This window comes from Salmo salar, chromosome 01 (assembly GCF_965601325.2).
Source record: "Salmo salar chromosome 01, fSalSal1, whole genome shotgun sequence".
Lineage (NCBI taxonomy): Eukaryota > Metazoa > Chordata > Actinopteri > Salmoniformes > Salmonidae > Salmo > Salmo salar.
This window is the reverse complement of record NC_138291.1, coordinates 93,156,071-93,170,080: the sequence shown is the minus strand read 5'-3', so window position 1 is coordinate 93,170,080 and position 14,010 is coordinate 93,156,071. Positions and strand designations below refer to the sequence as shown.

Genomic DNA, 14,010 nt, shown 5'->3' with positions numbered 1-14,010 from the left:
AAATAATAATAATCACAGTGGTTGTAGAGGGTGTAACAGGTCAGCACCTCAGGAGTAAATGTCAGTTGGCTTTTCATAGCTGATCATTCAGAGTATCTCTACTGCTTCTGCTGTCTCTAGAGAGTTGAAAACAGCAGGTCTGGGACAGGTAGCACGTCCGGTGAACAGGTCAGGGTTCCATAGCCGCAGGCAGAACAGTTGAAACTGGAGCAGCAGCATGACTAGGTGGACTGGGGGGGGGGAACTCTCTCTAGCCCCCTGACACATAAACTATTGGCACATAAATACTAGAGTCTGAGACAGAAGGGGTCAGGAGACACTGTGGCCTCGTCCGACGACACCCCTGCACAGGGCCAAACAGACAGCATATAACCCCAGCCACTTTGAAAAAAGAACATCCCCCACACCACTAGAGGAATATCTCCAACCACCAACTTACTACCCCGAGACAAGGCCGAGTATAGCCCACGAAGATCTCCCCCACGGCACAACCCAAGGAGGGTGCCAAAAAAATGAAGGTTTCCAGTGCTGTAGGAGCTTATCTACTACGTTTGTGAGGGACAAACTGGATCGTTCAGAGTTCCAATGTGGCAATTGTTTTCTTGTCGACGATTATAGGCTTGAGGTGGCTTCCTTTACCATGCAGGTCGCTAGCCTGCATGGAGTGTTTACCTTTTCTACGCCGGTTGCTGGACGGCATTCGTGCATGTTGGATGCATCTCTGTCTTGTCGTTATCCGACTGGCCGGTGTTGCCTGGAGTTCATTCACCAGGGGAGTCATCTCCTGCCTCTCCTCCCCATCTGATAGTGGAGTCGAAGGAGCACAGCAAGAAGGAGCACAGCAATCGATGATGGTCGCATGTCACGAGCCTGGGAAGACAGCGGCCTCCCGCAAAGCTGTCTAGACTCCCAACGAGAGGCCCGGAGCGGATACAAACAACGAATAATTTTGCCACCCTGGAGCCTGATCTTCCTGCACCTTCGTCACTGGGGGGGTTACCTGTGTCTTCGGCCATTATGCCTATTCCAACTCCTTCCCCTACAATTTCGAAGTCGACGTCGGCAACCTTCCGTCCCTGCTCTGGATTGAGCAGGGCTACTCCATCTGTCAGAGACCTGCACCATCCTGTGAAGCATGGGAGTGGTTGGATTTCCTCATCTTTCTCGCCAGCTGTGATTTTGGGCAGCTCCATGGTAAGAAATGTGACTGTTCCTGGTGCAAAAACAATGTCCTATCCCGGAGCTTGTGTAAATTACATTACTAAGCTGCTCCCGTATGTACTACACCAGGACATGGACATCGATTCCATCATAGTCCATGTGGGTTTTAATGACATTATGAAGGGCAGCTCTGAACAGTTGAAACTGGATTTCAAAGAGCTGATTGACTTTGCTAGACTCTAATAAAGACCCATCATATCTGGTCCTGTGCCCTCTCTGAATTGTGGCATTGAATGCTTTAGCAGGATTATTTCTCTTCACAACTGGCTACGTGATTATTGCAGTTCAATGGGTGTAACTTTTGTTGACAATTTCGATACCTTTTGTAAACAAAACACGTTTTATAAGGACGATGGTATACACCCAAATCATTTGGGTTCATGGATCCTTTCACAGCATTATAAGTCTGTGTTGGGACAATGACTTATCAATGACCCAAGCCCAGCTCAGTTAATCCCTACCATTGTGTCGCTGAGTCATCATAATGCTTTCGCAAATGTACATTATACCAGGGGCATTGGTAGACACAATGTAAGTAACCTAATTGATGTCCCTCTGACTGCCCTGAATGCCTCTGCTGATCCTACAGCTATTGTATGTAGCAATCATGTACCTATGAATCAGATGTATGCTGTTATCACTGAGGCTGTGTGCCCTAGTAGGAAGTCCACTGTGTGCAGCTCACCCTGCACTAAAATAAATAACATAAGCATATCTACTTCTGCTAAGCTTCCCAGTAAAGCAATGAAAACAAGCAAGCATCCCAGAAAAGTGCTCATAATAGCCCATGTTAACATAAGTAGCTTAAGAAACAAGGTTAATTAATAACTTGCTAGTAACATATGACATTCATATTCTGACTCAGGAATGCACATTGACAATACCTTTGATGATACAGTGGTAGCAATACAAGGTTATAACATTTACAGAAAAGATAGAAATGCCAGTGGTGGAGGTGTTGCTGTTTATATTCAGAACCACATTCCTGTAAAGAATAGAGAGGATCTCATGTTAAATACTGTTGAAGTAATATGGCTACAGGTTCATCTGCCTCACTTAAAGCCCAATCTTGTGGGAAGCTGCTATAGACCACCAAGCGCTAACAGTCAGTATCTGGATAACATGTGTGAAATGCTTGATCATTTATGTCATATCAACAGAGAGGTTTCATCATGCTGGCCACTCAAACAAAAAGCTTCAAACTGTAACCAGTGCCTGCAACCTGGTTCAGGTTATCAGTCAACCTACCAGGGTAGTTACAAACAGAACATGAATGAAATCACCGACATGCATTAATCACAACTTTACTAATGCTGTAGAAATGTGCTTGAAAGCAGTATTCAGATCCATCAGATGTAGTGATCACAATATTGTAGCCATATCTAGGAAAACCAAAGTTCCAAAGGCTGGGCCTAATGTAGTGTATAAGAGGTCATACAATAAGTTTTGTAGTGATTCCTGTGTTGTTGATGTAAAGAATATGTGAATAAGAATATGTTTGTGGTGTGTAATGAGAAGCAAAAAGATGTTGTACTTGACACATTTATGAAATTGCTTATTCCAGTTGCTAATAAGCATGCACCCATTAATGCAATGACTGTAAAAACAGTTAAATCCCCGTGGATTGATGAGGAAATGAAAAATTGTATGGTTGAGAGGGATGAGGCAAAATAAATTGCAAATAAGTCCGGCTGCACAACTGCTTGGCAAACATACTGCAAATTGAGAAATCATGTGACTAAACTAAATAAAAAAAATAAAAAACTACACTATGAAACAAAGATAAATGACAAAGAATGATAGTAAAAAGCTTTAAAGCACCTTAAATGAAATTTTGGGAAAAAAGTCCAACTCAGCTCCATCATTCATTGAATCAGATGGCTCATTCAACACAAAACTGACTGATATTGCCAACTGCTTTAATTATTTTTTTCATTGGCAAGATTAGCAAACTTAGGCATGACATGCCAGCAAGAAATGCTGACACTACACATCCAAGTATATCTGACCTAATTATGAATGACAAGCATTGTAATTTGGAATTGTGAGTGTGGGAAAATGATTGTTTACCAACAATGACAAGCCACTGGGGTCTGACAGTTTTTAGATGGAAAATTACTGAGGATAATAGGGGACGATATTGCTACTCCTATTTGCCATGTTTTCAATTCAAGCCTACTGGAGTGTGTGTGCCCCCAGACCTGGAGGGAAGCAAAAGTCATTCCGCTACCTAAGAATAGTAAAGCCCCTTTACTGGCTCAAATGGCCGACCAATCAGCCTGTGACCAACCCTTAGTAAAGTTTGGGGGGAAATTGTGTTTGCTCCTCATTACACACCGCAAACCAACAAATATTCTTTGCATCTACAACCTAGGAATCAGTACAAAACTTATTGCATGACCTCTTATATACTATTAGGCCCAGCCTTTGGAACTTTGATTTTCCTATATATGGCAACTGTATTGTGATCACTACATCTGATGGATCTTGATACTGCTTTAAAGCACGTTTCTGCAGCATTAGTAAAGATGTGATTAATACATGTTTACTGCCTTAATTTTGTCAGACCCCAGGAAGCGTAGCTGCTGCTTTGGCAGGAGCTAATGGGGATCTATAATAAATACAAATATACACACACATCATACACACTCAGCATATAGTAAGCATGTAACTCATCTTGGCCCTCTGTGCTCCCTGTCTCACCTTGTCACACTTTTTTGGTTACTACTTGTTTCCATATATGTTATTTCATGGTTTTGATGTCTTCACTATTATTCTACAATTTTGAAAATAGTAAAAATAAGGTGTTCTAAAACTTTTGACCGGTAGTGTACGTAGACACACACTATGTATATGCACACAAACACACACGTTTCCACTGCACTACAAGGTTGTGGTCACATGGTGATGATGTAATTTCCTGAAGGCATTAGTTCATAAGTGGAGAGGGGGTGGATTGGAGTTAGTGGGGGGTCGAGAGGGGCAAAGAAATGCATTTCCTATTGTCTGTCCATGGGGGGATGGTTTGGAGGGAGCAGACAGGATGCGTATCTCATTGCCTGCATCATGAAGTCGTAAAGAGGCTGTTATCGACTGGAGGACAGCCGAGATGATGCGCCCTGACATCTCTCCTACTCTTCATATGCTGTTCTCTAAAGAGCTTTCTCAGTCTCCGGAGAGAGGACTTTTGAATGGCGAGGCAGAGTAACAGCCCAGACCTCACCATACGATATTATCACCTTACTGAGGGACCTCACCATACCATATTATCACCATACTGAGAGACCTCACCATACCATATTATCACCATACTGAGAGACCTCACCATACCATATTATCACCATACTGAGAGACCTCACCATACCATATTATCACCATACTGAGAGACCTCACCATACCATATTATCACCATACTGAGAGACCTCACCATACCATATTATCACCATACTGAGGGACCTTACCATACCATATTATCATTATACTGAGGGACCTCACAATACCATATTATCACCATACTGAGGGACCTTACCATACCATATTATCACCATACTGAGGGACCTCACCATATCTTATTATCACCATACTGAGGGACCTCACCATACAATATTATCACCATACTGAGAGACCTCACCATATCTTATTATCACCATACTGAGGGATCTCACCATACAATATCACCATACTGAGGGACCTCACCATACCATATTATCACCATACTGAGAGACATCACCATACCATATTATCACCATACTGAAGGACCTCACAATACAATATTATCACCATACAGAGAGACCTCACCATACCATATTATCACCATACTGAAGGACCTCACAATACAATATTATCACCATACTGAGGGACCTCACCATACCATATTATCACCATACTGAGGGACCTCACCATATCTTATTATCACCATACTGAGTGACCTCACCATACAATATCACCATACTGAGGGACTTGACCATACAATATCACCATACTGAGGGACCTGACCATACCATATTATCACCATACTGAAGGACCTCTCAATACAATATTATCACCATTCTGAGAGACCTCACCATACCATATTATCACCATACTGAGAGACCTCACCATACCATATTATCACCATACTGAGAGACCTCACCATACCATATTATCACCATACTGAAGGACCTCACAATACAATATTATCACCATACTGAGAGACCTCACAATACCATATTATCACCATACTGAAGGACCTCACAATACAATATTATCACCATACTGAGAGACCTCACCATACCATATTATCACCATAATGAGAGACCTCACCATACCATAATATCACCATACTGAAGGACCTCACAATACAATATTATCACCATACTGAGGGACCGATATGTATTGTGATTTGATGCTATGATTTTATTGCAATTTGATGTTCAAGATATTCCCCCATCACTAATGATATCATCTTTGATTATCACATCCTTGATGACTGCATACTTGGTGACTACACTATGACTATAGCAATTTGAAGAGTTCTAATGTTTGTTGGCCAGTGTTATAATTATTATAGTGTGTTATTAACAGTGTAATAATACCTAAAGTTCTCTCTCTGTGTCCCTGCAGTATGATGGTGTTTGGGGTGCTGACGTTGATCCTGAGCTGGGCGTCTCTGGGAGCTGACCTGGCCACTGCTGTGGTGAGCTAATTTGACTCTGAGGCCTGTGTTCCAAATGGAACCCTATACCCCAGGGGTGTCAAACATACAGCCGGATCCTGCCATCCAGAGCTACCCTCTCCAACCCTAATCTAGAGCACCTGATTCTAAAAATGTGCTGGTTGATAAGCTGAACCAGGTTAGTTACAAATGGGGTTAAAGTGAAAACCTACAGGACGGTTGCTCTCCAGGAACAGGGTTAGAGTGAAAACCTTCAGGAGGGGATAGCTCTCCAGGAACAGGGTTGGAGTGAAAATCTTCAGGAGGGGGTAGCTCTCCAGGAACAGGGTTGGAGGGAAAACCTTCAGGAGGGGGTAGCTCTCCAGGAACAGGGTTGGAGTGAAAACCTTCAGGAGGGGGTAGCTCTCCAGGAACAGGGTTGGAGAGCCCTGATCTAGGGAACATGGCACCATTTTTAAACAACTCAGGACCATGTCCAACTGTTACTGTGCTAATCAATTCTCACCATGGCTGACAGCTAAGACAAATTGCTTTGGGGCCATGAGTGTTCACTCTCACTTTGAAAGTCTTCTTGTAGAGTGTGTGTGTGAGTCTATACTCTGCGTGCATGTGTGAGTTTGAGAGAAATCACATTAAATAGTTTTCCGGCAGAAATCCTTAGGGATATGCCTTTATATGTGCTCTGAATACGTATTCACAATGTGTTAACGTAAAGCCATATTTCGTTTACATAGACAAGTACTATTGCAAGTGCATAGTACTATCAAGATGGCGCCAACAGAGAGGGCTGCCTCGCTTCTAGTTCGTAGCAAACTTTGCAGTATTTTGTTTTTTTATGTATTATTTCTTACATTGTTTGCCCAGAAAATGTTATGTGTTATTACATACAGCCAGGAAGAACCCATTGGATATCAGAGCGGCGGTATCTCACCAGCACTACCAGCATTAGAACCAGGAATACAACTTTCCCAAAGCGGATCCTTTGTTCGCACCACCCAGAGCAATTGAACTTATTCCAGAGGCTGACCCAAAACAACTCCGGCAAAGGAGAGGTACTCGAAGCGGTCTTCTAGTCCGACTTAGGAGGCGCACACACCACCCACCGCTTCCGAGTATATTACTCGCTAATGTTCAGTCCCTGGATAATAAAGTTGACGAGCTCAGGTCAAGGGTTTCTTTCCAGAGAGACATCATACAGGAACTCAAGTCCTTTTTTTCACCCAACCTAGAATACCTCGCAATCAAATGCCGACCGTATTATCTCCCAAAATAATTATCTTTGGTTATAGTCATGGCCGTGTATATCCCCCCGCAAGACAATACCACGACGGCCCTCAAGGAACTTCACTGGACTTTATTCAAACTGGAAACCATATACATTATCCTGATGCTGCATTTATTGTAGCTGGGGATTTTAACAAAGCACATTTGAGGAAAAAGCTGCCTAAATTCTATCAGCATATCGATGCTAGTACTCGTGCTGCTTAAACACTCAACAATTGCTCCATTTTGAGATGTTGTACCCACTGTGACTATTAAAACCTACCCTAACCAGAAACTGTGGATAGATGGTAGAATTTGTGCAAAACTGAAAGCGCGAACCACCACATTTAACCATGGCAAAGTGACTGGGAATATGGCAGAATACAAACAGAGTAGTCGTTCCCTCCGCAGGGCAATCAAACAGGCAAAACGTCAGTATAGAGACGAAGTGGAGTCGCAATTCAACAGCTCAGACATGAAACTTATGTGGCAGGGTCTACAGACAATCACGGACTACAAAAGGAAAACCAGCCACGTCACGGACACCGACGTCTTGCTTCCGGACAAGCTAAACACTTTGCCCGCTTTGAGGATAACACTGACGCGGCCCGCTACCAAGGACTGTGGGCTCTCCTTCTCCATGGCCGACGTAAGTAAGACATTTAAGCATGTTAACACTTGCCGGCCCAGACGGCATCACTAGCTGCGTTCTCAAAGCATGTGAAGACCAGCTGACTGGTGTGTTTACGGACATATTCAATCTCTCCCTATCCCAGTCTTCTGCCCCCACATACTTCAAGATGGCCACCATTGTTCCTGTACCCAAGAATGCAAAGGTAACTGAACTAAATGACTATCGCCCCGTAGCACTCACCTCTGTCATCATGAAGTGCTTTGAGAGACTAGTCAAGGATCATATCACCTCCAACCTACCTGAAACCCTAGACCCACTTCAATTTTTTTACCGCCCCAATAGGTCCACAGATGTTGCAATCGGCATCACACTGCACACTGCCCTATTCCATCTGGACAAGAGGAATACCTATGTAAGAATGCTGTTTGTTGACTATAGCTCGGCATTCAACACCATAGTACCCTCTAAGCCCTGGGTCTGAATACTGCCCTGTGCAATTGGGTCCTGGACTTCCTGACGGGCCGCCACCCCAGGTGGTGAAGGTAGGAAACAACACCTCCACTTCGCTGATCCTCAACACTGGGACCCCACAAGGGTGCGTGCTCAGCCCCCTCCCATACTCCCTGTTCACCCATGAATGCGTGGCCAAGCATTTCTCCAACACAATCATCAAGTTTGCAGACAACACAACAGTAGTAGGCTTGATTACCAACAACGACGAGACAGCCTACAGGGAGGAGGTGAGGGCTCTGGGAGTGTGTTGCCAGGAAAATAACCTCTCACTCAACGTCAACAAAACAAAGGAGATGATCATGGACTTCCGGAAACAGCAGAGGGAGCACCCCCCTATCCACATCGACAGGACAGCAGTGGAGATGGTGGAAAGTTTTAAGTTCCTCGGCATACACATCACTGACAAACTGAAATGGTCCACCCACTCAGGCAGCGTGGTGAAGAAGGCGCAACAGCACCTCTTCAACCTTGGGAGGCTGAAGAAATGTGGCTTGTCACCTAAAGCCCCCACAAACTTTTACAGAGGCACAATTGAGATCATCCTGTCGGGCTGTATCACCGCCTGGTACAGCAACTGCACCGCCCACACCCGCAGGGCTCTCCAGAGGGTGGTGCGGTCTGCACAACGCATCACCGGGGGCAAACTACCTGCCCTCCAGGACACCTACAGCACCCGATGTCACAGGAAGGCTAAAAAGATCATCAAGGCTATCAACCACCCGAGCCACTGCCTGTTCACCCCGCTATCATCCAGAAGGCGAGGTCAGTACAGGTGCATCAAAACTGGGACCGAGAGACTGAAAAACAGCTTCTACCTCAAGGCCATTAAACTGTTAAATTGCCATCACTAGCACAGAGAGGCTGCTGCCTATATACATAGACTTGAAATCATTGGCCAATTTAATAAATGGAACACTAGTCACTTTAATAATGTTTACATATCTTACACTCATCTAAGAATTATATAATGTATTCTGTACTGTAATACTCTATCTTAGTCTATGCGGCTCTGACATTGCTCGTCTATATATTTATATATTCTTAATTCCATTCCTTTACCTTGATTTGTGTGTATTAGGTATATGTTGTGAAATTGTTAGATATTACTTAGATATGGCTGCACTGTCGGAACTAGAAGCACAATCATTTCGCTACACCCGCATTAACATCTGCTAAACACGTGTATGTGACCAATAAAATTTGTTTTGATTTTAATGGAGAGGGTATTTTCTCAACCAACATTTCTTACCCCTTACTGCTGTCTGAAAAAAAATGTGATTGGATGTCTGTCTTGAGTCAGATTAAACTAGGTATGACAAAGACTGAGGAGAAGGAGTTGGAGACAGAAAAGAGGCTGCTGGAAAAGGAGAAAGGGCTAGTTTTTTGGACCCCTTTTCATTTCAATGAAACTTTCCATACATATTTTCCCATGGTAGAAGTGTTCAGAAAGTGACTTTTTGGACCTGAATGGCAAAACATTCAGGAGATAGAGGTACTCAAAGTTGACCCATTTTGCATACACCACCCTATCATGACACATCCATGTCTTCATCACTGGAAAAGATAAACGGTTGAGTTTTATATCATTTAAAAGCTTACAAACAGGGTTGTCAAACTACTTAATCATTTCTTTACAATAAATTATCATTTTCTAACCTTTAACGTCAATGATCTAAAAACACATTTTTGTGTATCTTTAGATTTTACATCATCTTTAGATTGGACCCTATTTTATATCATTTTTAGATTAGACCCTATTTTACATAATGTTTAGATCAGACCCTATTTAACATCATTTTTAGATTAGACCTTAATTTACATCATCTTTAGATTGGACCCTATTTTATATCACTTTTAGATTAGACCCTATTTTACATTATCTTTAGATTAGACCGTATTTTACATCATCTGAGGTGTGTTGCAACTCAATATTAGGAAGGTGTTCTTCATGTTTTGTATTGACTGTGTATAGTTAACCAGATCTGTAATCATCATTATACAACCAACTAGTCAATGATGTTCTGTCAGGGATTATGAAACGAATGATGATGATGTTTCTATCCTGGAGCATCTGAGTGCATGTGAATTATCTGTGTCTGTCTTGGAAGATCTGAATGCATGTGAATTCTCTGTGTCTATCTTGAAACATCTGAATGCATGTGAATTCTCTGTGTCTATCTTGGAACATCTGAATGCATGTGAATTCTCTGTGTCTATCTTGGAACATCTGAATGCATGTGAATTCTCTGTGTCTATCTTGTGAATGCATGTGAATTCTCTGTGTCTATCTTGAAACATCTGAATGCTTGTGAATCTTTTTCTATATTTTTTCTATCCTATCCTCTATCCTTTCTATCCTTGAGTATCTGAATGCATGTGAAACTCTGTTTCTAACTTGGAGCATCTGAATGCATGTAAATCTCTGTTATTAAAACAGGAAGAGGGGTCTTTCAAATACATAGATGCTGCTGAGTCACCACACGCCTAAGGCGCGTCGTGTTCCCTTTTCTTCACTTCGTTTGTTGTCGTTGTCGCCCCCCCTGATTTGACTTGGGGCTGTGGATCATGGAAAGTTGTTCCCCCCTCGTTTTGACTTGGGGCTGTGGATCATGGATAATGAATAGTGTATAAGCCAGAGGGTTAGCTGCAGGCCACAACAGAACGGAAAGATTCCATGTCAATATTACACAATTTATTTTAGACTGTAGTTTAGGTTGAGACTTAAATGCTGGGTTTGATTACACACACACATCCAAACACACACACACACACACACACACACACACACACACACACACACACACACACACACACACACACACACACACACACACACACACACACACACACACACACACACCCTGTATCTGACCTAAAAGCACAGGCCTGGTTTGTTTAGAGATTAACTGAGGTAAGGATGTTTGGAACAAATCACAGGGTGCTCTGTGGTGTACCACTTCCTGCTTCTACACCAATCTCACCTCTTGTTTGGTCCAAGATGGTCAAAATAGATTCCTTCCATATCTTGGGTTAGAACAGTGCATTTATGATGGGTATGTAACGTGTCAGAGTAGGAGTGCTGATCTAGGATCAGCCTTTTAGTGTCTACTCTATTACCCTCTCTGTGCCTGGGAGCTAACATTCTCATGCCTGACAATGGCAAGATAGATAATTACTAATGTACATTAACAATTAGGCTGCTAGGGTTGCTACTGTCAACACAGTGGATTAGCCACCATTAACCTTGTGTGGGTGGGTGGGTGTAGGTGGATGGTGACTGCCAGAATAATCATCCAGGACCATAATAAAGGACAGGTGTGGTGCTTACCAATAAACTAACAGTAACTGGTCGTCACTATGGTGTGACAGAGATTGCATTATATTAAGAGGAAGCAGCGATCTCATTAGAAAGCTATGAGCTGCTGTATCCTGGCTGCATGGTGTGGCCCAGTTAAATGAGCCGTGTGTGTGTGTGTGTGTGTGTGTGTGTGTGTGTGTGTGTGTGTGTGTGTGTGTGTTGCTGTTGTTGGGATATTGTTGTGATGCTTTAATGAAGGGAGACTGCTGCCATTTAAAGGGGAAAAAAACACTGACATTTGCAAGATGGCTGCAGCTTCACGCCGGGGCACATAATAAATGAATGCATGCATAATGAATTCCTTCACAAGAATAATTATAGTTTGAGCAGAGCAGCCGGTATGAATCTCTCTTCCCCCCCCCCCCTTATGGAACAATGTACTCACAAACAGAGGCTCATTAGTTGAACCTGTACGTATTCTTATTAAACCCAGGAGTTATTTAGCATTCAAAGAACAGTTTGTGTGTGTGGTGTGCATACATGTGTTTGATAGTCTACTTTGACATTAGTTTAGCCTCTTCTTCTTGTGTTCAGAGCACCAGTGACTTCTGTGTGACCCCAGACAAGTTCATCATGAACCAGACCAAGGACCTAATCAGTTCTGGTGAGTTAAAGACAAATTATGCTGTTAATGTCACTTTGATGAAGCTGTAATTTCAAGAGGATTTAAACCCACCTCTGGCTATAATCACATTCTTCTTAAAGAGATGTTATTGCTGAGTCTTTCTAACTTGTTGTTGGTGTCTCCTGTTCTCTACAGAGATAGTGCATTACTATCTGTACTGCAGCCAGGCCCTCCCCAACCCATTCCAGCAGGTACTACTCATCAGCACCAGCACCGTTTCAATGATACCTGCTTTGATCTCTGTCTCCCTGTTTCTCTCTCTTTTTCCCGCCCTCCCTCCCTCCCTCCCTCCCTCCCTCGCCCCCTCCCTCCCTCTCTCGTGGGGTTCAGTAAGGTCTCTAAGCTTCTCAGGAGGAGGTTTTTAGGTCAGGGTGTCAGGCAGTGAGAGGCAGTGAGAAGTAGTCTTTCTCTCTCCAGCCTCAGCTAGCTCCATAACCCAGTGGACTTCAGCTCCTATTACGCTGTGCTTGTAGACATGCCCCTAAGGAGCAATACGCTGTGCTTGTAGACAAGATGCCCCTAAGGATCAATGGAATGCAGTAACAGAGTGCAGGTAAGCGTGACCCAGTCTGATAACCATCTCAGTCAGAACACACATGAGCACAGAGCTCACTGAGAAACACACACACACACACACACACACACACACACACACACACACACACACACACACACACACACACACACACACACACACTTCCCTGACTCCTTTGTCCCAGATATTTCCAGCCTACCTGTAAATTGCAACATTGTACATTTTGTAATACATTGAAGCACCTTAACATATTATCTATTCAAGAGCACTAAACCTGTCAGTACTGTGTCTTCAGCTACGCCAGCCTGCCCTTGTAACTCACTACTGTTCTTTAAGTGAGTTATTGGATCGTAGACATGCTACCGAGACAAAATGACAATGTTAGATGGCAGGAGATACATGAAGGCTGCTGCTATGGTTGCTGGTTTGGGGTAATTCAATTAAGCACTGTCTGTGCCAGTGGGCACTTATTGCACCAGTCTATTTTGTAATGGTTGGGAAAACTGTTTTGATTTAGATGTCGTTTGATGATTTAAATGTTTGAGTCATACCGTTCACACTACGGCCAGAATTCCTTAGATCCATTTTAGGGCTAAATTCATGAGGTTCCCAGTCTACTGGCTGTTCTGGGGTGGAGCGCGCAGAGCAGACCGACCAGATTCTGGTGGATGACGGACTTGCTGTTAATGATTGGGCTTTTGTTGCCCTCTGCTGGACTAAAGCTAAACTGACAAGCCCACTAATGTATGATAATTACAATATCCAGAAGTTGACATGTTGTTTTGTGTGTGTGTGTGTTTGCAGTCTCTGACCATCTTCCAGAGGTCTCTGACCACCATGCAGATACAGATACAGGGCCTGCTGCAGTTCGCTGTGCCTCTCTTCCCTACCGCCGAGGTCAGTGTTTCATTTTCCTGTGTTATAGTGAGACCGCCCGTGTAAGCGTTGAATGTTATGAGTACTGAATCCTACACTTGTCTTTTCCACAGAGAGACCTACTGGGCATTCAGCACCTACTCAACTCATCAGAGGCTAGCCTCCACCAGCTAACTGCCCTACTGGACTGTAGAGGACTCAACAAGGTGCAGTCACGTAGACAGACATGTATACATCATGGGTACAGTAGTACACTACTGGATACCAATGCACGGCAGCACTGTCAATGTATCTAGTTCTACAGGATGGTGACTCTGCTGTGTACATATGC

General features: G+C 43.4%; 1 protein-coding gene across 2 annotated transcripts in view; it reads left to right on the top strand.

Moving 5' to 3' along the window:
• LOC106610147 (protein tweety homolog 2-like) overlaps positions 1 to 14,010 on the top strand; it is a 98,791-nt gene that overhangs the window by 72,475 nt on the left and 12,306 nt on the right. For both annotated transcript variants that reach the window (XM_014209327.3, XM_082978158.1), the window contains 5 exons: positions 5,824 to 5,896; positions 12,178 to 12,247; positions 12,404 to 12,459; positions 13,608 to 13,700; positions 13,793 to 13,885. In XM_014209327.3, coding sequence (XP_014064802.1) covers positions 5,824 to 5,896; positions 12,178 to 12,247; positions 12,404 to 12,459; positions 13,608 to 13,700; positions 13,793 to 13,885 — 385 coding nt within the window. The remainder of the gene's footprint in view (positions 1 to 5,823; positions 5,897 to 12,177; positions 12,248 to 12,403; positions 12,460 to 13,607; positions 13,701 to 13,792; positions 13,886 to 14,010) is intronic.